The sequence below is a fragment of the Anomalospiza imberbis genome, chromosome 21 (assembly GCF_031753505.1).
Source record: "Anomalospiza imberbis isolate Cuckoo-Finch-1a 21T00152 chromosome 21, ASM3175350v1, whole genome shotgun sequence".
Lineage (NCBI taxonomy): Eukaryota > Metazoa > Chordata > Aves > Passeriformes > Viduidae > Anomalospiza > Anomalospiza imberbis.
In genome coordinates, this window is record NC_089701.1 from 1,549,476 (window position 1) to 1,574,700 (window position 25,225).

Here is a 25,225-nt window from a genome sequence, read left to right on the forward strand (position 1 = left end):
TTCTCTCTGAGACCAAATGAATAAAAAAATTGAATGGAATTTAGAGCTTTCCAGTTACAGTAATTACTCGTCTCCTCACTCTGTCCTAACCATGGGAATGTGCAGCACCTGTAACTTCTAAAGATCTTCAGAGTTCAGGCTACTCCTGTAATGCTGAAGCTGGGGGCACCCGGGAGCTCTAGTTTGCTGTTCATGTCTACAAGCAGCAGCCATGTCATCTACAATTCACAGCACTCTGGCACAGGCTCCCACAGCCCCTCTGGCTGTGGCTTTGCCTCCTTCCACACATAAACCACCTCAGGGAGACACGCAACCGTCCTCGTGCAAAACACCCCTTCCCTTCCCCTTCTCTTGATCTTGTTCCTCAAGTGATTCCCTGTGGTATTATGCAGCCATTCTGCCATGCCCTGAGTAGGTGGCAAGCTCAGATAGACATTGCTCTGCAAGCAGCCAGCCTTCATCCTCCTCCTCTTTCCCACCCATTCTCTCTGGTGCACCAGTATTAATTACCATCAAACCACTTCTCTAAGCTAGCCAAGCCTCCAGGACACAGAAGGCATTAGATCACTCCCCTGTTTTCCGGGCAGCCAAGACTTGTGCCAAAACCACAGTGGTTTGCTGTGGTGTTCTTAAAAGAACTGATAAACCCCTTTTGCTTACACCATGATAGCTGACAGTGACACAGCACGGCCATCACAGCGAGTCCTTTACTAGCCTTTCTCAGGCACAGCAATGGAATAAAATCTGCACAGCAGTTTTCTTTTCCCTGTGTGGCATAAACTGACCAGCCACAACAGAAAACTGCCTCAAGAGTCATTCCAGTGTCCCCTCCCAAATGACATTTACGAATGTGGCTCCAAGGCCCCCTTTCCCCATCACACTGCCAGCTCTGTGCATGAACAGACGCTCACAGCAGGGAGTTTAAACACACAGCTTGGATGTTTTCATGGCGCACGCTAACTGTGCTCAGCACGAGGAGGGCTTCTGCTCAGAGCTGGCAGCCTGCAAGTCTCATCTCTTCTGCACCTTCTGGAGCCTCAGAGCCCAGTGTGGCTGCGATTCCATCTTAAACACTCCAGCACTTCCCTCAAAATCATCACTTTTGCCACACAAGCTGTAGATTAAGATGGACCTCTGCAACTCCATAAGTGAACCAGCCTGCTCACTGCACTTGGACTCCTGCTCCCCTCCACGTTAAGCCGCACATCAAGGGCCCATAAGGTGAGATCGCAAGAGACCAACTCACATCACCTTCACTGTAACTCAAGCCACTAAAGCTGATTAAAAAATACTTTTGCCCTAACGTTTTAACCAACAAACATTTAATGTTTTTTGTATTCTGAAAAACTTCTGTGATAAACTTTTGCTCTAAAGTTTGCTACACCTCCTATCTCAACAATTATTAATAAGCAGAGGATCAGAAAGACTCGCCCCTAAGTTCAAGGTGCATTAGAAACATATCTCATAGGTTTACTTCCAAGACACTTCAATTTTACTACATTTCCTCCTAGCAGATCATTTTTGTACAAGGACATAATACAACTTTCTGATCAGATTTGTAGGAGGAACCCATGAATTACTTAACCAGCAGTCAGTGGTGTGACTAGCTTCTCTTGCAGATTTTCCACGAGGAGAACAGCCCACGGCAGCCACTCATCACATTAGAGAGCAAACAGCTCCACTTTATTAGCTCTCACAGCCTATTTCAAAGGTTTCCACCTCAGGAGGCCTCAGCCTAGACCTGCCTGTGACAGGCTGCCATGAGCATCACCCACCTCCCGCTGAAAGGCTGCTGCTGCTGCCTGGGAAGAGCTCACTGCCTGCCTCAGCCTGAGGGGCCTGGGGGGTGTCTGCAAGGGGAAAACAACACACCAGCCCATTTGAACCCCGTGCAAATTAAGGCGAAAATTTTACACCTTCTCCACAAGGGCCATTAATGCACTGCAAATTCTGTACAGGTTTTCCCCAGAGTATCACTCGTCTCCAGCGGTTATTGTTTGGATCTAAAGATCTGCTGTCCTCCGCTGCCCTAGTGCTCTTCCAACACCCACAGACATTGGAAGAGCTCTGGGAGGATCTGCGTGGTTCCCTCAGGAAGCACCGCCCCGCCCGAAGGCCGCTGCTCCCCTCCAGCCCAGCGGCTCAGCAGTGTGCCCGCACTCCGCACCTTCTCCCCGCCGCACAGCCGCTGCCCGAGCCCCGCTCCAAGGCTCCATCCCCCGGCACTGCGCCTCGGCCTCCCCGGCCCTCACCGCCAACAAGATGGCGGCGCTGGCGCCTCCACGCCCAATGGCTGCTCCTACTGCCAATCAAGCGCCAGCCTATCAGAGCTCCCCGCGGGCCCCGGGGCCCCGCCCCCGCGCAGAGCGCGGGAAGCCGTGAGGGCTGTGAGGGGGCGCCCGGCGGGGCTTGAGGAGCCGGGCGTGTGGGGCGGCCTTGGAGCGCCTCCTCGGCCAAATCCACCTCAAACTGCCCGGCTCCACTCATCCCCCATTCCGCAGGAACTGACACCCGCATGAGGAAACACTCGACTTCAATGCTAAACTCAACAAACACGGCTCCTGAGCAGAGCCCTCCCTCTCACTTCACAGCCCGAGTTTCCTACCGTGCCTGTGGCCAGATTATCCTGAAGAAAAGCCCTCAGTCCCAGATTACACTGTAGTGCTTGTTAGTATGCAGAAAATGCAGCAAAAGCAAGCCTTTGTTGCTCAAACACATTAGGATGTGCAGCGGTAAATTCTAGCAAAATCTCTGTGAAGAGGTCTTTGGCAATACAGTAGGAAAATTACTGCACAATAAAGTGACGGGAAAAGGAGGAAAGATTAAAACAGAAAGCAACCCCGAGTGTCCACTGATGGCTCATTTCCAGTATCTATTTTTTTACATTTAGGAAGGACTCTCAGCTCAGTTTGCGGGCTCACAGGAGCTGCCCTGATCCATCAGGGCTCCGGGCACGAGGCTGGGTGAGCCGCCCGCCTGCGGTGCTGCCCCCGCACCCGCCGAGGGCTGGAAAACCTCCCTGGATTAAACTCTTATGTTAGGCACCTCCAAAGTGTCTAAAGTTAGGCTGGATGAATGTGAGCCAAGCTGTTGAACAGATGGAGTGAAATCCTCCTCTAGATAACAGGAACTTTATATCACTGCCACAGATAAGAAGGGCAGCTAAAAAAAGTCAGGGAGGTAGTTATATAAATTTCAAGACGGCTTCCCAGCAATGCTTAAAGGTAAAACTTTCCTATAGATCCTGAACATGCACTTCCAGATGCGGACCCTGAGCTGCCAAGAAGTTCTGCAACACAAATGAGATTGTGACACTCGAGCCCCCGCACTGAGACCACTGGAACTCAACGATACAGCACAAACACGCAAAGCATTTGGCAGCTGGAGCCTGGGGCACAGGAGATTAATCCCAGCATCCGCAGACTGGCACTGAGCTGGAGTTCAGTACTCAAACCCAGCTGAGGCACATGTGAACAGAAAGGTGATTGACTACCAGAAAATAACCATCTCATTAGTGCCCCAAATGCTACCCAACACGCTCATTCCTTTTCTCTTACACGGCTGTAAAATACTCGTGCTTACAGCAGCTCTATGTAGTTTTCTACCTTCCTTATTCATAGTTTTGAACATTTGCAAATTCAACTTCCTCATCTTAAAACTGACCTGCTTCCTTGTTTTTCACATGTAATTATGCTTCCAAAGATGCACCCCTCAGCACTGGATCCATTTTTCTTAGTTAGCTGTGGATATTTTAGATGGAGTTGGATGTGAAATACATCGGTAATATTTATTTCCAAGCACCAAAAATCTTCAGGTAGGCATCTAAAGTAATCCATGACTGGAAACTGACTATAAAGTGTTTTGGATGAAATGCTGTGAACAATTATGCATGTTCTGCATCCATACTAAAAGAGGAGTATATGCTGCATGTAATTTGAAGATAATGTTTATTTAGAGAGTGGAAGACATCTGAACAATAAAGCAGCTTTTTCTCTTCCTTTAAGTACCTCATTTCTGGAGGAAAATTACACCATTTCCCAGTCCCTTTGAGGAAGACAAGTGGATGAAGGGTTCTTGGGTTGCTTCCTCCTGTCTCCTGCTTACCTTTAAACTTTCTCTAAAGGTTGCAATTATCGAGAAAGCGCAGAGCTGACCTTACCAAGGGATGCACCTCTGGGAAGACAAAGCAGCAGAGACCCCACACAACCACACGATGCCATTCTCTTGAAGCAAAATATGGCTGGGAAAATGACATCACAGCAGCCCCCTCGAGCAGGGCTGCTTTCCGAGCCACCTCTGGTGCTTTTGGTGACAAGAATCCATCTGTTGTCCTGGTTGTCTCTGCAGGACACAGGGCTGGGGAGCAGAGCCCCATGACCCAATTACTGCCGCCCTGAAGTCGTGCAGGCTCAGCCACAGCTACAAAACCCTGCTGAAGATGACATGAACCACACTTGACCCCACAGAATTTGTTACTGATGGCGATAAGCAGAGATAGCCTACATTTATTTTGCAGATTCAAGCAGAATTTGGAGGGCCATGGGAAAAAAAAATGTTCTAAATTGGACATGTTTGAGAAATACTGAGTCACAAGTTTCAAGCTGCACAAGGTCACTTTTGCAGTTTCTTTTTTCAAAGCAAACCCTAGATTTTATTATATAAAATCAGTGTTGGCAGCACTCAGAACATGCAGTCTTTTTTAGCAAAGCCCTTTGCAGCATGACTGTGGTTTCAGTCTTGGAGAAGCCTGCAGATGCTACTGCTTCTACTTTAAGAAGAGAATTAGCTTTATATTGCAAAATATTTAATAATTTTCTGTTCAAATGAAATGAAACAACAAAATAGTTATACAATTTTACTAGTTTATATTTCAATTCATAAAGTATACACACTGCAACTATGCTACCACAATGTCCACGCATCTAATATTGATGGAGTTACAGTAATTTTTTTTTGGTATTAAACAATAGAGATAATGTAGGCAGTTAAGGAAAAAAGCTTGGACATAGCATGTTCTATCCTGTAGTTACAGAGTACATTAGCTAGCATTAGTACAGTAAACAAGAAGAAGTTAGAAATACAAAATAAACCAAATATCTTTATATACAAACCAGTGCCTCATATTGTTACCAGCTTATACTCACACTGCACACAAAATTTATCCACTGATGCAATAGATACTTCAGCATAACACAAACCATTATAAATAAAAAAAATTACAAGGTGCAAAACTCCATTCTACAGCTTTCTGGTGAGAACTCAATACAATCCAAGGAATGAGAACTCCAAGCACGTTTAGCACCTACCAGTGCAACTGCATCGAGTGTGAAAAATGACCTACACCACCTCAGAACGCTACCAGGGGAGCGAGTTGGACAGCTAGAGATGCTCGCAGCTACACTCACGCTGTGATTTTTGCCTCATATATAGCTCAGTTTATTGTTTCTTTGTCCCATTCATACCTATGTGCAAAACTAAAACCTGGGAGCTCTGTCGGAGCTCCGCAGAAGGCCTGCTACAGCCGGGTAAGAACAAACAAACAAAAACGAAACAGAAACCTGACAAAACCCAGACAGACTCCACTGAATGTCAGACCATCCACATAACTCATAGTATCAGCAGTCCTGGTGCTGGGGGTTTGAACGCTGTTGATATGTGGATCAAACAATATGACACAAGTAAACGGAAATTTGCCCACAATTCCCATTATTCTTGTCTAGCACTTCGACAAGTCTCCCAGCCTCCGGTGGCAAACTGGTTTGGCAGCCCATGCCAAAAAAGCCCAGAGTTGCATAGAATTGATTAGTAACAGAAAGAAATGCCAAACACAGAGAGATGGATGCTGCATCTACTGAAACAAAGTGGGGTTGCTCGACAGGAATGCTGAAATCATCCCCATTCATAAAGCAAAATATGTCACCTCCTACTCTCCATTTCCTACCTCTGGGGACTGCTTTCTGGCACTGATGTAGTTTCTTGATAAACTTGTATTTTTTTGTTGCATTTTTTTCCTTTTTTTTTTCTTTTTTTATTTTTAAACTTTGTTAGTGACACTTTTCCTTTCAAATAAAATATTAAAAAAGGTTATAACTGTAAAAAAACCTATCATATGTAAACTTAACAATTAGGGTTTGGTAAGTTCTCGTACCTAGTCTGTGAAAAGCCTCCAGCCAGACGCAGAATGGAGTGTTTCTCGGAAGAGCTTCAATCTAGCTACATCACCTGTTAAATATCAGTAGTATGAACATCCCATGTCTAGCAATAAAACCTCTCTTGTGTTTCCATCCTCTTTATCACTGACCTATTGAAATCCTGACATGCTGTGTTTCTATTATATTTACATTCTGGTCCTCTCATGTCACAGAATTAAACATCTGGCCAAGGAAGGCAACAAAAGGTGTTGTGTTAAGAAGGTGTGTTTGACAGAACTGCTTTTCAACAAGTCTCTTTTCCTTGGACTCCAGTCACTGTTTTTATAGAGCTTATTGTTCTGTTGAACCACGTTTTCTTTGCAGCTTGTACTTCATTCAGGGCCAGACCCAAATGGTGCTCCAAATCCTGCAAACAGAAGAGTAATTTCCTTAATTTGTTACATATTCACAGCACAGGGTTATAGGAGTTAAACACAGAAGGCTCTAGAACATCTACAAACTCTTGACCACTTCAGAAGTTAAACAAGTCTTACATAAATTAAAAGCAGCACAATAAGCTGACAAAGAGGAAAAAAAAAAAAAGCTTTGAAAAGCAAAACAAGGCTTGTGTCATTGCCCTTATGAAACATTCCGCTTTCTTTAGTACATCCAAATTCTTTAATTGTCTTCCATCTGAGGAGGAGCTATTCCCACAGGAAGTGGACTTTCTACAAACTGATTTTTACCTTTCTGTGAACAAGCCGCACTGACATACCAGTTTCAGGCTAAAAGTACAATGTTGTCATATTTTACAGAAATACTTCAGGTACCTGGAGTGCTTTGCAATCATGTTTTAAGAAACATGTCTAACATTTGTCAATGTTACTTCTTCATTTAGCACTGATTGTGAGATAAAGACATGCATGATTCAGTACTCTGTCAGAGCTTGGGCTCCTTCCAAGCAGTTGCAGGAGATCAGGCAGCCAGCACTGCACTGCAGACAGGCAGATGTCTGGAAGCTGTAGTGGCTGCTAAATACAGTTCATGCAATTTCAATTATATCGTCTGCACACAGCAAGTTTCAGACGCAGTGTTTGGTTAAATAACCCCTGCAGGAAATAGCAGGTTATGGTTTCAACCAACAGGATCTGCTCCAATCCCTCTACAACTCACACACACATTTTTCTAGGAATGCAGACACGCCGTACAGACTACAAAACAAACTTCCAGAGCATTACCTGTATTTTACATTCCGCCTCCACAAGCTGCAGCTTGGTCTGGGCCAGCTCAAGCTCCATTTCCCTCAGCTGGTTCTTCAGTGTTTCCTTCTCCTCATCCGTGTCCTCGTCTGAACCATCCTTGGCAGTGCTGGCAACCTTCACACGGCCCTCCTTATTGAAGAACTCGCGGCAGTGCTCGCAGTCATCCACCTTTTGCTGAAGTAAACACCTGGCTGTGAGTGACATGCTGGGATGTGATCAAAGCCTGCTCCTGCCTCTGCTCTGGGAGAGCGACGCAACACCAGAGGAACCACTAATGGGAACTTTTGGGGAGGCACAGCCGAGCAGGAGCTCCTGCCAGCCCCAGACTCAAGGCTTTGGAAACACTGCTGTGTTGTTTTGCTATAATAATGGGCCCTGTCTCTCCCACTGTTACTTTAAGGTAAAAGCCAGTCAGAGAATCCCTTCCAGAAAAAAAAAAAAGGCCCCTCAAAAAAAACCCCAGCATCAACATCAGCATGTAACCACTACGGCATGAGAGGGCTCCGCTCTTCTCCCAGGTCTCCCCCTTATAATCTTCTCTTTCATCTATGGGGACTCTCAGCCACCATTTTAGTAATGAAATAAATAGTGTGTTTGCTGCTGTGATTTTGCTAAGAGATTGAAACATTGTAGACTGTAGATCTATCTGGTCTCTTACCCGTATTTTCTCAATTTCAGCTTTATTTGCTGTTTGTTGCTTTTCCAGTCGCTCACTCAGCTGGGAACAAATCTGACAAGCAAAATTATGTTACCAGACCATTTATAAATGTAAATTCCCTCCCAAATGAATGCTAAAGCACAAATAAATGCTGCTGCAATATTAACATGGATAGTCTAAGGACCCTTAGAAAGCTAGAAGAATTGGGATGCTGCATTAAGCTATCTCATTGTACATTTTCCCATTCTCTACATATTCTTCTATCCCCACAGGAAAAGGTGTAGTTCCAACATAAGTTATTAACAGTTTGGCCTTGCTAAAGGAGCCAGAAAAGGTTAGGAATAGCATGGCCCTTTTGTTGCCTTTGGGAGAAAAGAACAGGCAAGACAGAGTAGTAAAAAAACCCCTAATTCATTTCCTGAGACCTGCTATGGGCCTACTAAAGAGACACATGAATTTGCTCCTTTGATACCTTGTGATCAGGAGCTTGAATGCCAAAGCAAAGCCTTGAAAGGAAAAAGGCATCTTTTTTTTTATTTCTGAGATGCATTTGATTGACAAAGCAAAGATGAAAGAGAAGCTTTTTTTGGCACGAAGTGAACCTTTGATATCCAAGAACCTATTTGAGCAAGGTTTGTCTGTAACTGAGGCTGTGGTGACTGCTGATCTACAAATCCCCACATCAGGGGCAAACAGGACTGACCACTTCGGGATCTCGGCCAAAGAAAATGCAAAACCAGCCAGAGGCTTCCCATTTAGAACAGCTGAATTGTGTCCTCAAATGCATGGCACGGATGACATTGATCTCCAGAAATCTCCTAAGATACCCTAAAGTCTTGTACTTTGATAGCAAACCCCATCATCATGAAGTTGTACTTACCTGCTTGTAGTCACCAATAATAGAGCTGTTCTTTTTGATCTCTGACTCTGCCTTATCTAGTTCCCTACGACACATTTCCTTCAGCTGTCGGGGGGAAAAAAAGAAAATAAAGGGTTTATATAGGTGTAGTCTGAAAAATACCCAGGTGGTATTTCTTCCTTCTCCTTAACCTCACTGCTCTGCTCTACCCAGGGACCCAGAGTCCAGCTCAGCTCCATGCAGGCAGGGTAAAGCCAGGCTTTGGTGGCCATCACTGACAGAACAGTGGGCTGGCCAAGGAAAGGAAGGATTCAAAAAGTGCTGACAGCTGAAGTCCTGCACTGCCTCTCTGTGCAGCATCTGGCAGAGGCTGTGACACTGTGATTTCAAGTTAAAAATTCCCCACCCTATGAAGCACCTGGCAGGAAAATGCCAAATTCTGCTTTGCTGACGTCCTTTACACCACAGAAGAGGGACAAACATGACTTAGAACATTAAGCCCTTCCCACACTTGTCACTTTTTATTTTTATCATTTCTGTACTGTACAGAACAGTGAGAATGACAGAAATGCCCAACCTGAGCAGATTCTTCCTCCAGGCGCCTCTTTTCTTCTTCTGCATCAATCAGCTTCTGTTTGGTCATTAGCAGCTCCTTATTGAGGGCATCTGCCTTCTCCTCCGCCTGAAACACAGAGTGGAGGCTGAGCAGAGGCTTCCCTGCTGTGCCTCCACCAGGACAGAGCCAAGAGTGCCCCCATTCCAGTCTTATTAAGGTTTGGTTCATTGCTATTACAAACAACAAAACTTTATTCTGAAAATTATTTTTCTAAAACTTCCTATCTGCAATAGCAAAGCAGCAACACATCAAAATTAATGGCATGTATCACTGTACTGCAGCCCTCCAAAATGCCTCTTGAATTCAGTGACTATTTTAGCAAAACTGGAGTAGGAATTGCTCCAAAGAAATCCAATACCAGAAATAAGTTTCATTTTCTTGTCCAGTCTGGAAGTTGACCAATATATTCTGAAGACAACCAAAGGCACAGAACAGCTCACAACGTGCAAGATCAATAAAAGACTACAACCAGCTCAGACCTAAGTTTAATTGGCAAACAGTCAACCTTGCAATGAAAACAGAATTAATGAAAAATGCCTCTAGAACATTTAAAAAGCCCCCCAAACTCTATGACACCTCCCAATGGAAGTAATATCATCCCAGAAAATACTGCATGAAAAAACTGAGCTACCAAAGCAAACGTAAGTCAGGCCTCTCTCTCTCCTTCCTCCTTAAGGGAAAGAAATGTCCCACCAGAAACCAAAAACCGTTTTTTACTGCAGTTTTTAAAGTATAAAAATATACTGCTGAAAAATTTCAAGCTCTTTATAAACCACTAAAACTCTGCAAAGTTAAGACATCTTTTCCTGTCTCATACACACAACACAGCACTTCCCAATAGGTGTATGGATTCTACATAAAAATAGATCAATAACTCAACTGATATATGAAATCTTCAGAAAGTAGCTGTACCAATTCCCTTCAAAGGAAGAAATTCAAAAAGTGAATTTTAGTCCCTCAAAGTCCTGCTGATCCTTTAAAACAGACGGCAAAGGCAAAGAGAACATCTTTTCATTACAGATGGGGTTTAAGCTGTTTTAAAGTTAAAGAACACTGGGATGTAGGAGCCCAATAACAGTAGAAAAATGAAGCCTATTTTCTGGTCTAGTGAAAGGATATTAAGGAAATCCTTGTATTTCCAAATGCTTTGTTTTGATCTTTTAGGTTGCAGATTTCAGACATGCCATGTAGGTAGCAGAAAAGGTGTGTTAAACAATGTCCTTTGGTACTTTCCTTTCAGGACCTCAGGCTGGCAGAATGAAACTTATCACTTCAGGATCCAATTAGAAGAATTAATCATGTCCTGAAGTAGGATCAAACCCACCTATCTCCTCCCAGGGGATAACCCAAATGCTGCCAACATCATTTGCCATCTTTAAATACAAGACTATTATAGATCAAATTAAGCATATAAATTTTGCCTAATTTTGTTCCTCTCCCAGCTCTCCATTAAAAAAAAAGCAATGTAAAAATATAACCATGTCTCATACAGGCTCAAGCAACCACAAACAACAGTTAAAAACTGATAGAAAAAGCTTCTTCAGGACAATTTTTGCTGGAGTCCATCTCCTGAGTGCCAGTGCTGGGCTATCACCAGTGTGAAGCTTCTGGAAGCTTCATTAATGAAGGGAAAAAGCCCAGGTAAGAGGAAGTGAACATACCAATGTGTGGGGAAAACCTGCTTCTAGAACATTCGTCTATGATCCCCATTTTAACACCTAAGAACAGGAGATGTAATACACCCAAAAGTCCTGAACCAAACCTCATTAAAGCAACCTTCACCCAGTGGCATCAACATTTACTATGAATAGTTTTCCAACAGCAAGTTTCCAGGAGACCGTGGGAAACTTTAAATTGTCTGAGGCAGATCCAGTGAAACATTTGAAAGCCTGTCAGCTCCTGCACTGTGCAACTTTCAAAAGTCATTTTCCTTTGAGATTTCAGAAATGCACTTATCTCGGTACAGAACAAGAATGGCAAAACACGAGCACTTGAACTCTTCCCCTCACCTCCCCAGGCAGACAGACTAAATGTGGTGTAGCCTCCCCTGTGCTAGAAATGCCAGTACCTTTCTGTCTCTGCATGTCCTGGAAAGAAAGAAAAAGCATATCCTAATAAAATCTCCCACAATTGAATATGTAAAGAAGGGAGTGGGACAGCAAGATGAAAAAAACTTCTGTAACACAAACCAAACCTGAAACTTCCTCCTGAGAGCTCCACCGATCTGGAAACAGCCCAGGATGAGGAGCTCACACGGGCAGACTCCAACAAGCCAAATGGAAACCACAACCACATTTTCAGAGTTGCCTGAGGTACCTGAGAACCTGATCCATGTAGAGCCAGACAGACTCAGACTTTCAGGTTTATCAGGCATTTGCAAAGCCTGTCTGCTGTGAAATTGTATTCATAAAAATCCCAGGAAAACACAAGCTGGCATCCATGTTATGATCTCTGTGATGGTTCAAAGACTTGACACAGCTCCTGCTAGACTTCCTTAGAGAAAAGAAAGCAACTACTCAAGTACAGGCTCTGCTGTCCCTCCAGTCACTCTGAATGCTTTTCAGCGTAATGAGTATTTCAGCCAGCACTCCTGTTTCCCATGGGCCTCCATCACAGGCCTCTACATTGTCAGGGTGCAGTAGGGATGTGGAGGAAGGAATCCTGTCCCACACAGAAAAAGTGCTCCATGTCTCTCCTCTGCAGTGAGAGAAGGAACAAGGAGTTAGCCCTTGTCTGCCCCAGACAGCCCGAGGACATGACTTACATTGTCCAAGTCCTTCCTCAGTGCAATCTTGCTGGTGACCAGCTCGTGGGCGAGGTCGTCGTTCTCCTGCTCCAGTCTCATGTTGGCCTCCTGCAGGCGCCGGTTCTCGCGCTGCGGGGACACGAAGGGGCTGTCAGGGACAGGGGCTGCCCAGGGAGTGTCTGACACACACAGCTCCCTGTGCCTGCACACAAATGCCCACCTTGCACCCCCAGCTGCAAAGACAACTCTACCCGCATGAAATTCCCCGGGACAAAACTACAGCCATCGTGTAAATGTAAAATAAATACAGGATTAGCCTTGACAAGACACCAGGTATAAATACTTTAGCTCAGCCATTACTTGTTGAGCTACAGAAATGTTTTTGAAGCCTGCAATAGTAGGGGTATCTTTGTGCCATTGATACCTTGCCAAGAGTTTCCTACAAGTACTGCTTTTCTTGGTTCAAAATTGAATTTGCATGCTAGGAATAGGTAAGAGAGGAGAATCCTGGAAAAAATACTCAATTTTCTCCCTCCTGTTACGACTCCCAGCACACAGATGGATACTAAAGGAAGTTTATTTCTCTGATTAAAATACACGAATTTATTGTATCTATGTCTCTGTGTGTATATTGTGGTATATGCATACATAACTTGATGTGTGTAATTTATCCCTGTATTATGTTTATTTGATAAATAAACTATTTATAAAATTATATGCTTACTGCAGTATACATAATTTGAAATTAGGAAGAGGAGTAAAAGGGGGAGTATACCCATAGAAGGCAGAGTTAGAATCCTTCAGGCATTTCCTTTCTGTTCATGGTTTGTGGTGCAATCAGCACGCTGAACAGGCTCTACTGAACCAGTTCTATAAGCCCAAATAAAAATTCATACTATTCATTTTCTTGCACAGCTGGGCTCACAACAACCCCATCCCGACCAGCATTGCCAATAGAGAGACATTCCCTTCACGTTCATGGAGCCGATTCCCCTGTTGCATCCAAATTGGTCAGAAAACAAAACCAGCTCAAAAAAGAGTCAAAAGTAGCAACTTCCTGTTTGTTAAACCAGACTGGAGAAAGCAAAGTATTACCTCAAATCTTTCTATAGGATCCTCCTGTTGAGCCTGCTGCTCTCTCATGGTATGATATTCCTTTTCATATTTCTTCAGCTTCTTCTGGCTAATCTAAATTAAAGCAGCCCATTAGTTCCTGCCCAGAACATCAATAAAAGAACACAACACACACAGGGTTATGGAACAAGCTTCAGGCAACTCCTGCCTCCTACAAAGCACAGCTCATGGCTTCACCCAGCTCTGAGTGCCAAACCCTCAGGTGTGGTCAAAAACAGTTCCACTCAATATAATGAGAGCAGCCTCTTCCTGTGGAATGCAGGGAAAGTTTCACAAGGCACCCAGAGCATCCTGCCCGAGCTCCCCCTTGGTGCTGCACAGCTCCCTGGTGCTCCACACCCTGCGGAGCTTCAGCAGAACAGAACCCCACGAGACGTGGTTCATTTCAGGACTGGCCTGATGCTGAGCCTTCTTCAGTTGCTTTCTCAGCTGTAACATTTATCCTCACACAGAAGCATTTGGTCTACTTTACATGAGACTGTAAATGCTGAAAGGGCAAGTGCAGGCTCAGCTGACATTTCTGCCAGTGTCACTCAAGCCCAGCAGAAAACAGCCCGAGCTGCCGCGCTGTCCGGGCAAGCAGCAGCACCTCAGAGCACGAGTGCCCTGCCCCTGCTCTGACACACACAGCACCAGCAAAGCCATTCTCACCGGGCCCCAGATTCCCCTTCTGTGAGAAGGGACAGAAGGGTGATGCTGAATTCAGTATTTTGTGCCCAGGGTTCAAGTCCTGCAGGGACAAGGAACACAAGGAAAGCCGTAACAGATCCTGACCAGCATTTTCCTGGTGTCACCTGTGCCAGAATGGTTTAGCAACACAGACCACACCAAGATCATTGTGAGCATTTCACATGCAAGACATTATGCATCTAAATGAAATCTCTAGCATTAAAAGTTGCACCTAAACGTTTGCTTTTATCTCAGTAAACCAAATAAATTTAAAAGCTATAGCTAAGATTTCCTCTTTAAAAAACCCATCTGAGAAACAGGTTGAATTTTCCATGCATAAATGACAGGCAGAATGGAAAACGTGTTTGGTTTCCCTGAAGTCTGCTTTTCTCACTGACAGCCTTCCTCGGAAGGAGCAGCAGAAAGCGGTGGCCAAGCTCCCTCTAGTGAGAGCTGACCAGAAACGCCTCCCCGCTCCCGGGGGAACATTCCCCAGAGATGCCAACCATTACCTGGAGCCCAACCACCACACAACGGCAGGAGTTCTTCCTGCACCGCAGACACCCACCTGGAGAGTTAACCCTTCATGGACAATGGAGCCGGTAACTTGAGGAGATTATTTCAGTGCTCTGCCCCTGCTCAAACACTGCCCAGATTTTGGGGTTTCACACCCCAAACCTCCCGCAATGTAAAGTCAGATCCTGACAAGTGAGGCATCCACCATGCCAGAGGAAAGGAAGGCAGGCCCACCACTACCACTGTATTTTCCTCTTCTACTTTTCAAGTGCATTGAGCCAGTTTTGCCTTTTTTAGTTGATCCTGAGCAGATTTGCCATTGTCATAAATTCTGGGCAGGGGAGGCCTGGGGAAGTCAGCAAGGATTCTGGGTTTGCAAAAATGAACACTCATGTCCCACCACATTTTTTCAGGAGGCAGCAGCAGCAGCTCTGCTAACATCTGCTGCCTAGAGAGGTGAACTGCCCATCCCTGGAAGTGCCCAAGTCCAGGCTGGATGTGGCTTGGAGCAACCTGGGAGAGTGGAAGTTGTTCCTGCCCATGGCAGGGGTGGAATGAGATGGACTTTCCAACCCAAACCATTCTGTGATCCTATGATTTGATGGCAACACTGAGGAGTGACTTTAAGAATCTGGTGCTGTCTCCAGCTGATGACTTCCTGACCTCCTTTCCAGCAGAATGCTGTTCTAATCACAATGCCTTAGCCAGGCTACTTTTCCCTTCCTATAAATTATTTATTTTGTTATCAGGCCCTCTTCTGCTCAAAGAAACACTTCCAAATACAGATCTGGAGATTTCTACTGACAGCAGAGGACTTATGTTTGAGGTCAAGGAAAGCAATTACGTGCAGCACTCACAAGGAGGTGACACAAAAGTGTGCACACACAAGGAGGTGACACAAAAGTGTGCACACACAAGGAGGTGATACAAAAGTGTGCACACACAAGGAGGTGATACAAAAGTGTTCTGTGCCAAGCCCAGCAGTGCTTCCTCTACAACCTCCCCTTTAATGCCCCCAAAGCACCCAGCACCAAGGACAGCCCTGCCACGTCCACTCAGAGTCTCCTTGTGCCACTCCACACAGCACTGGGAACACAGGGAATCTTGGCAGAGTGGGAAGAGGAACAAGTTGTTATTTGAACATAAAAGGCAAATGCACTCATTAGGATGATGTGAACCAGATGCATGTGGAACATTTAATCTGTGGCTAATGCTAAATTATTAGAGATAAAATAGCTTTATTCTTGATTATTCTGTAATTTCTACATTAGTTTCACACATGATATGCTTGAACTCTGTGTAGAATACTGGTATCCACACTGCTACTGCACCTGGATCAGAAAATGCCTGGGATGTTAACACACCAGGGAAGTTGTGTACTTCCACACTGACAATACAAAGAATTCCTCTGGGGAAGTTAAGGAAAAAGGACACTTTGAACCAGGTCAGTGTATTTGACTCAAAATGAATCTCCATGGTCATAGCCAATTAACCTGCATTTGCCCTCGGAGCTGGAGGCAGGAGCTGCTCCCAGGCTGAGGCTGCAGCAGTCCCTCCCAGCTCACCTTCATGTTGCAGGCCAGCTCCATCAGCTTCTTGGCGTTCTCCTCGGAGCGGTACCGCTTGGGCAGCTGCACTCGGAAGAACTTCAGAGCCCCTTCAAAGTCAGTCAGCAACAAATCGTCCTTGGTGGTCTGGACAAAGGGAAGAAACACCAGGAAAAGCCAATTTTTTACAGTTATTGAATCCCAGAAACAATAAAGCCAAACAGCTTTGGAAAGCTGCAGTAACATTGCTGCTTCTTAACCTTCAGCAAAGAGTGTTTGTTTCTATTCCACCCCCAAAAAAAGCACTGTGCTGCCCAGGACATGCCAGATTACAGCACGTGTGCCACAGGCAGTTGTTAGCTTCTCAAAAAAACAACATATTTTTGTAACAGGCATCTTAATTTTTATATAAACCACGGTGTAACACTGTATACTCACTTTTAACAATCCCAGTGCAACATTGAAGATAACACTTATTCCCTGGAAAGAAAAAATAATGACAAAATAATTTAATTTCTCAGTATTTACAAGCTTGGATAGGAATTTATTTGCTGGGTTTTGTTGTTTGTCTAGTTTCTGTGAAAAGGAAAACCAGGATACACGTGTAACCAGGTGCTATATAAATCAAAGGCACAAAGAACAACTTTGCAAACAACTGGCAAAATATCTTTACTGGAGAGTCACTATAGAGAGCAAAACAATCAACACTGGTTTTACTGCCTCCTTAGCAGTCTGAAACTCCAAAATTATGTTCTGCACTTTATTTTATTTTTTAATGAGTAGTTGGTTAGCTCAAGATAATTTAACTTTCATACAGCAACTTTTAAAAACACCGATTCAAACGCAGTAATGTATACACCAATATCTTAAGTTCTGGTCTTCAGAAGTTCATTGGAAAATTCATGCCATGCAAAAGAAAGTGACTCACTTCAGGACAGAGTCCCACAGCATCTATTCTGCCTCTACTCCTTAGAAGAGCTCTATTCATATTGTCCAATTAAATTAAATACAAACAGTTCTGTAGTCAGGAGTAGCTCACACCTTCGTCAGGGGTCTCACTCATAATCATGACACATTGCTCATCTTATTTCAAGATCCTGCCTTTCTTCTTCCCACCAAGTTATTCTTTCACCATTACTTTAAAACGATGAAAAACCCCTTAAAACTTCTCTGTGAGCACATTTACTGTTTATGAAATGAAAATGTGTTTCTAAACAAACAGAAGTGATTTTCTCCACACCATCTGCTGCTTTCTATTCCACTGGCACATGGACAAAGCAAGCAGCAAACACAGGGAAAAGGGCAAAAACACTGACCAGGTTTGTGACTGCTGAAAGCCTTCAGTAAAGGAAAGGCAGGAAATCAGCCACTTCACAAGATCCAGGAAGAATGGACGCATAAAGTTATCCAGCAAATCATTAAATAACTCAAGGATGCTTCAGTACAAAATGGGATTTGTTCACTGATGGTAATAATGCTGACTGTAATTACACTGCTTACCCACACACCTACACTGCTCCACACATGATTACAGACAATGCCTCAATATAAAGAATTTTGCTCTCTAAATAGAAGTTGTGAAATACAGAGAGGCTTCAAGTTTTCCAGGAGAAAGAGCTTCAAGCTTGTCAGATTACCAGCATGAGAGTTAGCTGGGCCATTTTGTACACAATGTCCTCCGTGCAATAATATAATAGGGGGAAAAAAGGCATCATTGTGTGCAAGCTGACTTCAGAAGAGAGGAACCCACATATTTGTAAATTAGCTCTCACCATGCTGTACAGAGTCTTCTCACATAGATTCACCAGTGCCATAGGGAATAGGAGATTATAACTTTTTAGATAGCTATTGATTCTTAATTTGTTTCTTTAAAGTGCTGAGAATCTTTATCATTGCAGAAATGTAACACTTCTACATAAAAATATCACACGCCTTGCTCTGAGAGAACACATAGTAACAAGGACATGAACCAAGACAGTGACAAACTGTCAAAAGCTGGGAGCTGTGCAAGTCTCCAGCTGTAACACATACCTCACAGAGGAGTAAATCAATAATATGGAAGACCATGTAGAGAGGGAATTTTGCAGTGAACAGGGTCAGGAACCACTGGGAAGCATACATGTGTGCTTCAAGGCTGATGTCCAGAAAGTGGTTATACAGATCAGGAATGTATTCCTAAGAGCAAAACACACAGAAGCACTGAGAGTTCATTTGGGCTATTTTGGAACTGAACCCCCAAGCTACAGAAGGAGGCTGGGTAGAGTGACCAGCAGCGCAGGGTCCTGCATCCACCAGGCGTGACAGGAACGGGCCTGGGGGCCCCTAAGGATGCCAAAGGCTTGTCCTGGGGTGGATGCCCAGCAGGACCCTGGGATTTGCCTCAGCAGGGCCCAGCAGTGGCTGTGCTGACACCAGAGCCACTCCAGCTGTCAGGCACATCTGCCTTCAGCAGCACCACACTGCTCCCGAGACCTGAGCTACAGCACCTGAGACAGTCCTCACTCTGCACCCTTCCTCACAGCTTACACACACTGTTCACCCTTCCTCACAGCTCACACACGCCATCCACCCTTCCTCACAGCTTACACACACCATTCACCCTTCCTCACAGCTTACACACGCTCTCCACCCTTCCTCACAGCTTACACACGCCATCCACCCTTCCTCACAGCTTACACACGCCGTTCACCCTTCCTCACAGCTTACACACGCCGTTCACCCTTCCTCACAGCTTACACACGCCGTCCACCCTTCCTCACAGCTTACACACGCCGTCCACCCTTCCTCACAGCTTACACACGCCATCCACCCTTCCTCACAGCTTACACACATCGTTCACCCTTCCTCACAGCTTACACACACCGTTCACCCTTCCTCACAGCTTACACACGCCATCCACCCTTCCTCACAGCTCACACACGCCATCCACCCTTCCTCACAGCTTACACACGCCGTCCACCCTTCCTCACAGCTTACACACGCCATCCACCCTTCCTCACAGCTTACACACGCCATCCACCCTTCCTCACAGCTTACACACGCCGTCCACTCTTCCTCACAGCTTACACACGCCATTCACCCTTCCTCACAGCTTACACACGCCGTTCACCCTTCCTCACAGCTTACACACGCCATCCACCCTTCCTCACAGCTTACACATGCCATCCACCCTTCCTCACAGCTTACACACGCCATCCACCCTTCCTCACAGCTTACACACGCCGTTCACCCTTCCTCACAGCTTACACACGCCGTCCACCCTTCCTCACAGCTTACACACGCCGTTCACCCTTCCTCACAGCTTACACACGCCATCCACCCTTCCTCACAGCTTACACACGCCGTCCACCCTTCCTCACAGCTTACACACGCCATCCACCCTTCCTCACAGCTTACACACGCCGTTCATCCCTGAATTGCAGGCTCGGGCTGTTCCCCCCCGTGTGAGCCCCCACCTGCATGAGGCGCTCCAGCTGGTAGAACTTGCAGTGCAAATCTTCGAAGTTCTGTTTGAAAAGTTCCCTGAGTCCGTAATCAAACATGATTTTGACCAGAACACTGAAAGCTTGCTCCTCAGGCATCTGTGAGACAGGAAAGTGGATTTAGCACCGAGCATTAAAACCTTTCACATCAGGTCAGTCTGCCCGAACCTCCCTTCTCCCTCTGACTGAAAGGCTGAATTGCCTCTACTTTCTATCCAGTATAAATGCAAACAAGAATATTATTACACAAAATGAGGTTTAGTGCTGCAAATGGCATGTCAGTGGAATAAACCACCTCTCAATCTCTCAATTAAAAATACATCTTCCAGACACGAAGACCAGAGCAGTTTCCCAGTGCCTTTGTTCCAGAACTCATCAGAATCTGAATCTCACAGATTTTGACCAGCCTAACCCTTTGTCACCCACATAAAAAAAGGCAGAAGCAGTATTACTAAAGGACGTTAAACAGGATCTTTCCCTTTTTCTTAATGATGTATTTCCCTTTTTCAATGACATTATTACATTTGACGTTTATTTATTAGATGATATGAATAAGAGGGACCAGTAACTGTTAACACAAGTTCCACACCTCAGCACCAGTTTGGGAAGGTTCATTGTCCCTTTTCTGCCAAAAACCAAAGGAAAACTCAAAGCTCATCAGTGTTTTGACATTTTTCCCTGCCCATAAAATTCAGTTTTAATATTTCTGTAGAAAAGTCTGACTTCAGGTCAATTGCTGGTTTCTATAAAGAAACAGAACATCCATCTCAAGTATTCTATTATTAATCTGCAGATGGAGTTTATTAAAACAGAAAACTTTGCTGAAACATTCCAAACTGGTAGCGAAGGACTTGCAGAAACTTAATTTCCTTTTCTGCAACATTTGTTTTTATTATTTATTTTCCCTAGCAGCCACACTTCAAAGAGAATCAAATAAAAAGAAACTTATTTGAAATTTAGCTTTTCTTTAAATGCATACACTATTCCCAGAAGCCACAAGCATTGTTGAAGAGAGAGCTCTGGAATAACACAGGGCTCAGTCATGAGAGTGAATCCCTCTAAGGCAAGGGACCCATGACAATGAAAATCTACAAGCAAGCACATCTGTTTCAGTGAAAGCGTTCAGTTTTCTAGCAGGAAGCGTTGCCCTTCCCTATCTCGTTCAGTGAGGAAATAAAGAATTAATTGCTCATCTAGGAAATATTTCAGATTACAGTTACAAAGAACTAAAAGGTTGTTATCATTAATCACTTGGCTTTTGTTTCACAAGAATGGAGTTTACAATCTCTTCTGTATCCTCCCCTGACTTTACAACACTATGGAAAATCCTCCCCTGAAGGCCACGCTTCCTCTTCCACCAAAAACTGCGGAGAACTCTTCATGCTCAGCCCTCAAAGGCAGCAACAGCTGGGGAAAAGAAACCTCAAAGCACTGCTGGGCTCAGGAACTCTGCAGTTCCAACTACCCTTGCAAGAGAAACACTGACAAAAAGCAGACATTACTTTGAAACAGAACAGTCTATAAATATACAAATACAGATTTCTAATGCTCTTGTATTTCCCAAGCGTGAGTGAATCTAAAACTTTTGCTCCTGAGAACCATAAATCTCTCTCTAGCTTCTGAACACACCAGCAATTAAAGGATATTACACTGATGAGATCACTTCTATCAACAACAATTAAGTTTAAAAAAGCATAATACAGTTTCTTTTAAAAATATGAAGGTATTATTGTATCCTTCCCTAACCTCTGAAACCAAGAAGCACAAAGACCTACAGGACAACAGCCCACAGGCAGCACAGCCTGCACTGGGACCTCATGAACTGACATCCCTTCAATGTCCTCTGTACTCCTCTGTGTATACAGGACAGGGCAAACACCATCTGTATTTCTGACTGATTCCAATAGAAACATCTCAGAAAAAGCTAAAATCTGACCTTGAAACCCTGTAACAAAAACATTTACAGTGCTGTCTTATACACAAATTCCATGCCTACTACTGCTCATAGTGCAAGCCTGAATGGAAGGGGTCCTAGCACAGGAACACAAGGGCATGAACGCCGAGTCCTTACAAACACCACAGCAAGTTTTAAAAAATGTACTCCTCCCTGTCTAAAATCACTTTATTACTGACCAACATATAAGTGGATGTGTGCCCTGCAACCCTATTAGCCCAGAAGTCTGTTCTAGACAAGTGGAGCAATATTTATTCTTAAGTCTAAAACAGCTGAGGGAAAAGGCACCACTTACATGTAACAGCAGCACAGCAGCGAGGAACGACTGGCCCTGGCAGTAGCCAATCTCTTCATCATACACAGAGTAGGCCTAAAAGAGGAATCAAGACTTTACTGGTACCTGCCTCAAGATAACAAACAGAAATATAACAGAACAATGCACTGAACACAGCTCCATACAGTTCCCAAGGATGGAGCGCAGCCATTGTCATTCTAACAAAGGGAAAATCTGTGTGAAAGCCAGACTGGGATACACAGAGGCAGTGGCTGGTTCCAGTCATGCACCAACGTTGCTGCAGCCTATTAAACCACTTATCTGAGTGCTTTTATCTCTAAACAGGTCCCACAGGGATGTTAGGAAAAAGGAGAAACCCTAGGAATTAAAAAGAAAGTGCTGGAAGCTTAAGCCATTCTAGCTGAGATACCTGAATACACTGAGCTGTCCATTTTTGCTTATTTCTTCCTTTAATAATCAGCTTCAGTGCGTGCCTATGGCTTTATAACCTTTATGGAGGTACACAGTCATCTCCTGTTACATAATCTGTCCAGCTTGATCCAGGCTGACAGGTCAGGAATGATGTGAAGTCTTTGCACCAAACACTTCAGTGCAGAGAAATCCAGAAGGGCTTTAGGTCTCCCGGGTGAATAACCAGACACAGCCCAGCAGCTACCATGGAGAAGAGCCCGAGCCTGGTGCCAGAGGCTGTCTCCATGACAGACAATGCTAACACATCCCCCTTCTTCTCAGCCAACAGTCACACTGCTGATGATGTTGAATACAGGGTGGCAAAAACAGCCCAGAAGAATTCAAAGAATACCTTGCATATTTTGTACAGGGAGTCCTGGCCATCTCCCCCGGTATCTTTAAAATAATCATGAGCAGGGAACGTCCGATTGATGTCTCGGGTGATGGCACTGTCCTGTGGAGACTCCTATCAGAAAAAGAAAATAACGTGCAAATTAAAACACATCAAAAGAATATAAATTACAATATGCTAGGATTGAGACTTGGGGAGATTAGCACTGGGTTCTGTGCACTGTTCTAAATTTAACAAGACCCAGTGTACCCCAGCAGAGCTGGCAGCTGCAGATTACAGTAGGGATAGGTTTGGGAACCTCAGCACATCTGGGGAGGTCAGAGAGTGGCAGAAGGAGCTCACACACACATCCCCACACACCCCATTTGTGCTCCAGGCCAGGGCAGTGCAGATGCTGCCAACCCTCAGAGATTCCTGGATGCCAGCACTGCCCAGGCACACTCCTGGTGTCTCACAACTGCAGGAGTCCCAGTCAGCTGTAAGCAGCAGCTGCCCAAAATGCTGTCCCTGAGGTTCAGCTGCAGGAACCACTCCTCATCCCCTCAGAACTCAACTAGAGAAAACAGATGACTATGAGCCCTAGGGAGTGTCACACAGGAAAACACAGGGAATGCAGGGACAGGTCCTGTATGAGCTGGGATTTCAGCATGAGGAAGATGGAACTTTGTCCTCTACATCACTCTGACACCATCAGCTTCAGACGCCTTGGACGTTCGGAAAGCTGAGCAGTAAAAAAAAGGGGTTTAATCTATCCAAAAAGCTATGTTTCTGCTAGGCAAATGGAAGAAGGTTAGAAGTAAAAGATGGTAAAAAAAGTGCACAAGGTAATCAGTGTAAGGAGCATTCAATACAGCTTGTAGTTCCTTTTCTTCACAAAATTATTTTTCAACGAACAACAAAATTACCACAATGTGCTTCATTTCTCTTCTGATTTTAATCCAAGGGTAATGCTCCTCTCTGGGGCTTAACACAGACATTTCATTAGGAAAGAAAGCATTATGCTGCTATTAGAATCAAGACCAGATTGTTTTGGAAATTATATCAAAAGTACTGTTCAGCATTCCAATTTGATAATAATTAACACGGTAAAGAGGTCTGTCTCGTTGTAAGGAAATTAGAAACAAACAAAATCCAATGCTCAATAAATTTCATATAAATAAACACCTTTTAAGTCAAAGACAATTATGCTAATGGCTGGCTGGCTGCAAGCAGGGAAAGACAAAGTTCAGAAAGCACTCTGCAAACGTTGAACATGTGAATAGAGACTTAGTGATAACTTTAAGTTTCTTACGAGTTTGCAAGACTGCATTCCAGTGAAGTACTCCCAGGAGCACAGGTTCTGGCCGCTGCCAGCAGCATCTGTGGTCCTACACAAGTGCCTTTCCTGAGAGTCACCTGTGTTCTGCTGCAATGGCAAAATAATCTCAGATCCACTTGCCTTTTAATCCACTTATTCAACAGCAGAGACAAAAGCATCTGCTTGGAAACTCTTAAGAGAGGATTCTCAAACGAATCACTCATTATGGCTAAAGAGAACTAATTAGTGGCCTCTGTGGCTTTGCGTGACTTGCTCAGCTCCTGACTCCTGTGTCTCAGCACAATTCCTCAAGCGATCCAACGTGAGTTCCTGCAGCTGAAACACAGCTTGGGAAGAGAAAAATCAACGGAAATGATAAGGTTTAAAAAATGTTTTTCAAACCAGTGCTTTGAAATCTCCCCATTAGTACAAACTGCTGCAATCCAAGCATTGTGTAACCTTTTCTTTACTCCTATTTTTATACCTTGCTGTGAGAATTGGCTCAATGGGCAATTTCTCATGCTTTCAGGGGACTGGGAACTGAAGGAAACCCTTCTGAACCCACACCCTTCACAAACTGGCACTGAAAAATAGAAAGCTAAGAATGACAGGAAGAAAAAGAAAGTAATAAAGAAAACAGAGTGGAAACCAGCCATGAGAACTGAGGCAAGTGTAGTAGAGATTAAAATTCTCGTAAGTTTGCTGCTCTGAAGGAAAGCAGGAAAATGTAGATGCTCAGAGTCAGAATATGCCCTTCCTCCCCCTCTTTTATGGACTTTAAAATATTAAGGGAGTTATATTGAAACTTTCCTCTCCGGTTGATTTAAACAGAAACTACGTGAGTAATTATGGAAACCAGGATGCAGTCCAGCTGGGAAAAGCCCATTTACTGTCAGGCTGCATATAAAAACATATTGGTTCCCACCTCTTAAACCTGACACACTGAAAAGTTATTTTCCATGTATTTTCATGAACTTCCAGGGAGCATCCTAGGATCTGCAAACCATGTCATGGAGTTACAGCCTTGACCAACATATTCAGACCGAGACTGTGTTACTTGAGAAGCTTTTTCTGTAGCTTAAGGCACAATTAAAGAGCTGGAGTTCCCTCTTCCTGGGACTGATCTACTTGCAGTTTTCAGCAGCTCAGGTTTATTCCTCCTAATCCACTACATAAACCCAAGAGGATGAAGAAGCAGCAGCAAAGAATTGCTAAAGGACAAGATTTATGATGAAAAAAAAGGGAATGAGAAACCTC

General features: G+C 44.4%; 2 protein-coding genes and 1 long non-coding RNA gene across 5 annotated transcripts in view; 1 reads left to right on the top strand and 2 right to left on the bottom strand.

Annotated features, from left to right (window-relative positions):
• Positions 1-2,292, bottom strand: part of LOC137486062 (uncharacterized) — a 60,926-nt gene extending 58,634 nt beyond the window's left edge. Inside the window, exon 1 of the long non-coding RNA XR_011005561.1 lies at positions 2,161-2,292. This is a non-coding gene — a long non-coding RNA (uncharacterized lncRNA). The remainder of the gene's footprint in view (positions 1-2,160) is intronic.
• Positions 1-11,521, top strand: part of STRBP (spermatid perinuclear RNA binding protein) — a 74,288-nt gene extending 62,767 nt beyond the window's left edge. The window contains exon 18 of the mRNA XM_068210967.1: positions 10,767-11,521. Coding sequence (XP_068067068.1) covers positions 10,767-10,813 — 47 coding nt within the window. The 3' untranslated portion in view covers positions 10,814-11,521. The remainder of the gene's footprint in view (positions 1-10,766) is intronic.
• The window catches only part of RABGAP1 (RAB GTPase activating protein 1), a 73,105-nt gene continuing 52,722 nt past the window's right edge, over positions 4,843-25,225 (bottom strand). For all 3 annotated transcript variants that reach the window (XM_068210956.1, XM_068210955.1, XM_068210957.1), the window contains 13 exons: positions 22,672-22,785; positions 21,870-21,944; positions 19,594-19,719; positions 18,170-18,313; positions 16,577-16,618; positions 16,157-16,285; positions 13,368-13,460; positions 12,291-12,401; positions 9,488-9,592; positions 8,932-9,015; positions 8,052-8,123; positions 7,370-7,567; positions 4,843-6,558 (listed from right to left, as the gene is read on the bottom strand). In XM_068210956.1, coding sequence (XP_068067057.1) covers positions 6,436-6,558; positions 7,370-7,567; positions 8,052-8,123; positions 8,932-9,015; positions 9,488-9,592; positions 12,291-12,401; positions 13,368-13,460; positions 16,157-16,285; positions 16,577-16,618; positions 18,170-18,313; positions 19,594-19,719; positions 21,870-21,944; positions 22,672-22,785 — 1,416 coding nt within the window. In that variant the 3' untranslated portion in view covers positions 4,843-6,435. The remainder of the gene's footprint in view (positions 6,559-7,369; positions 7,568-8,051; positions 8,124-8,931; positions 9,016-9,487; positions 9,593-12,290; positions 12,402-13,367; positions 13,461-16,156; positions 16,286-16,576; positions 16,619-18,169; positions 18,314-19,593; positions 19,720-21,869; positions 21,945-22,671; positions 22,786-25,225) is intronic.